Source organism: Synchiropus splendidus, chromosome 14 (genome assembly GCF_027744825.2).
Source record: "Synchiropus splendidus isolate RoL2022-P1 chromosome 14, RoL_Sspl_1.0, whole genome shotgun sequence".
NCBI lineage: Eukaryota > Metazoa > Chordata > Actinopteri > Syngnathiformes > Callionymidae > Synchiropus > Synchiropus splendidus.
In genome coordinates this window covers 13,122,188-13,124,977 of record NC_071347.1, presented here as the reverse complement: position 1 = coordinate 13,124,977, position 2,790 = coordinate 13,122,188, and the positions used below count along the sequence as shown (strand labels likewise).

The 2,790-nt window shown below is 44.8% G+C and overlaps 1 protein-coding gene across 1 annotated transcript; it reads right to left on the bottom strand.

Annotated features, from left to right (window-relative positions):
* Positions 1-470: 470 nt before the first annotated feature.
* Positions 471-1,538, bottom strand: phlda2 (pleckstrin homology-like domain, family A, member 2). Its single transcript, XM_053886145.1, has 2 exons — positions 1,041-1,538; positions 471-790 (listed from the first exon to the last, which is right to left on the bottom strand). The coding sequence occupies exon 1, from the start codon at positions 1,488-1,490 to the stop codon at positions 1,074-1,076; it is 417 nt and encodes a 138-aa protein (XP_053742120.1). The 5' UTR covers positions 1,491-1,538; the 3' UTR covers positions 471-790; positions 1,041-1,073.
* Positions 1,539-2,790: the final 1,252 nt, after the last annotated feature.

Here is a 2,790-nt window from a genome sequence, read left to right as displayed (position 1 = left end):
AGTCTTTAAAGTGCCGTCGGCTAATCTGCTGCTTATCAGTTACGACTCTCGCCGGAAACCAGGCTGCGACAATAAAGATCCACATTCCACCTGACAGCAGAAAGGAAGGGGCTTTCCTGTCCTCCACTCCCTCTTCAGTGTGCGCGTCTGGCATTTAGTGGCGCTGAAAAGACTCTGAGAGTGAGGAATATAAAGTTACTGACTCCAGTGTCACCAGATACTGGGCCGACCTTCACAGCGGGGGCGGGTGGAAGTGACTTGGAGGCTGTAAGACTCGGGGAGACTAGTGCTCGCGAACTCATGCTTTTGAGTCACAAAACTAAAGATGAATTAAAAAATATAAATCTTATTCTACATGACTGTACTACAGCTACTACTTGTTGGGTGGGTTTAACCTCATGAGCTACTAGTCCTGGGCGTCTCATACCCCACATATCCTCAGACTTCTCAACAATAAAGAGTCAGCAGTTATGTCAAAAAAGATCTCCAACACATTTATTACAATAAATACACACTTCTTTACACTCTTTGAAATATAGCAAATAATTTAAACACAGGCGTTTGCCAGTAACAAACAAATAAATTAACTTTTTTTTTCAGAGGAAAAAAGAAAACTCCTCCAGAGATCGCTCTTTTTTCTCGGTTCAGTCCTGAAGATCTCTGTCATGTGCTTTTTTTTTTCATTTTCTTTTAGATGAGAGTCCTTGTAACTCAGTCCACAATCCTTCATCTCTGGACCGGAGGACATGGTCTTCCTTTTGGTCCGGTGTCTGTGTGGTCCACAGTGGCGCTGCAGAGACACAAGAGGTGGTTTTCATTTAATGTCACTGAAAAAAAATCAATAAAGAAATAAAGGGGAGAAAACTTTTTGAGGTTTTTCTCTCGAGTACAAAATGTTAAAATAATAAATTCAATTAATAAAAACGAAACGCATTTAAACTAATATAAAAGTTTGCGAAAGTGGAACTGGTTTTATTAAAATCGACCAAGCACAAGTTCATGTTCTACTGAAGTCTTGAGAGCGACGGTGGAAGTCTCACCTTATAAGGAGCTGCGTGTGCCCTCGGCGGGGGTCACGGCGCCCTCGCCATGCGTCGCTCCTGCTGCCCCGGCGACGCGCTCTCCGTGTCCTGCCGGCTCTTAAAGTCCTGGATCGCCTTGCGGTTCTGGTAGTCGATCACAGCCATGGTGATCACCGCGTTCCAGCAGTTCTCCTCTCCCGAGCAGCGGAAGTCGATCTCCTTGTTGTCCGTGGTGACGATGGTGAAGTAGACGAACTTGCCGGTCCTCTCCACGCAGTCCACCTTCTTGATGGACTGCAGCTTGAGCTCCTTGCCCTTGGAGCGCTTGTGCGTGTCGGCGTAGATGTTGAGGCTGTCGGGGGTCAGGACGCACGTCTTCCTCTTCCAGAACTGGAGCAGGTTGTCGCTCCTCTTCTCCAGCTCTCCCTCCTTCAGGACCGGGCTCATCTCAGCCGCTGACATTTTCATCTTTTTCACCCGCCAATTCGGAAGAAAGTCAAGTCTCGTGTTAATCCAGAGCGTCTTTGTGAATGAACCTCGCGTGGACCGCGCCGCTTTTATACTCCTCGCGCCGTGTCCGCCCCTGGTGACGTCAGTCGCGCTGGGAATGTCTGAACAGTTGCCTGTGGAGGGTGAAGACTTTCTGGCAGGAGATCTGTGTAATAACAACGTAATAACACATTTTGTACTATTTTGGTTTATATGTAGAGCGATATAAATATGCTCACAGATCCCCTTCTTCAAGTGGTTTCCACATTGAAACGCAACAATATTTTAATCCCGTAAAACATTCCATAAAACCAAAAGCGCAAAAAGATATAACTGCTTGATCAGAATTTAATATCTGCATAAAATATCATTTAAATCATTTTACCCCGAGCGTTAGTATGTATATGTTAATATGCATGTTTTATTTTACATCTTGTTTTATTTTATTTATTTTTTTGTATTGTCATTTTCATGTGTATGTTTCTGATCCCCATATACCTGTGCAGTGATTTGACTCTGTAATGGGCGTGTTCATGACTGTTTAGTTTTTGGCAATAAGAAAAAAAAAAAAAAAAGTTGCCTGCGGAGTAAGTCAAAGCCGCGTGGGTGGAGGAGAGGAAGTCCTAACGTGGACCTAATGACATGTTAATGAGTAACCCCACTGTGGAGATCCGTCCAAATATTTGCCCACTGTGCAGTAAATGGCCCGCGCTTGTTTGATAGCCAGATGTGAGGGGTATTTCAGAGCCACTTTGAAAAGCCACTTCCTTTTCACAGCCCACTCTGTTTTCATTTAATGCCTCTTATAGTGGAGTCCGGACAGGAAATCTGTGTTCAAACAAGACTTTAGTTTAGTCCCGACAAGTTAAACCCGATAAGACACAGGTTTGTTTGAGTGAAATGTTACTGGGGTGTGTCCTCAGCTGACCCCAGTCTGCTGATGTGTTTACATGCCCATCTACTCTCCTCTGCTTATCGGAGTCCAGCCACGCTAGTGAGGGGCTTTTCACACGGTGGATTTTGTCTTGGGTGTCCGATTCCCTCTGTGTCTCAGGAAATGCCCTTTTTTTTCTTCTCAGTTGGGGACGCTCTTCACAAAATACAGTGGTACCTCGATTCTCGACCAGAATCCGTTCCAGACGGCCGTTCGAGAAGCGAGTTGTTTAAAATCTGAATCGATTTTTCCCATTACAATGAATGGAAAAAGAAATAATGCGTTCCAAGCCTTAAAATAGTCTTTTGTAGGAGTGAATGTAGAGTGTCTGCTGCAGGTGCGCTG

Bases quoted from the DNA above. Each gene is read 5' to 3' on its own strand.
- phlda2 (XM_053886145.1), bottom strand. From the start codon at position 1,490: ATGAAAATGTCAGCGGCTGAGATGAGCCCGGTCCTGAAGGAGGGAGAG.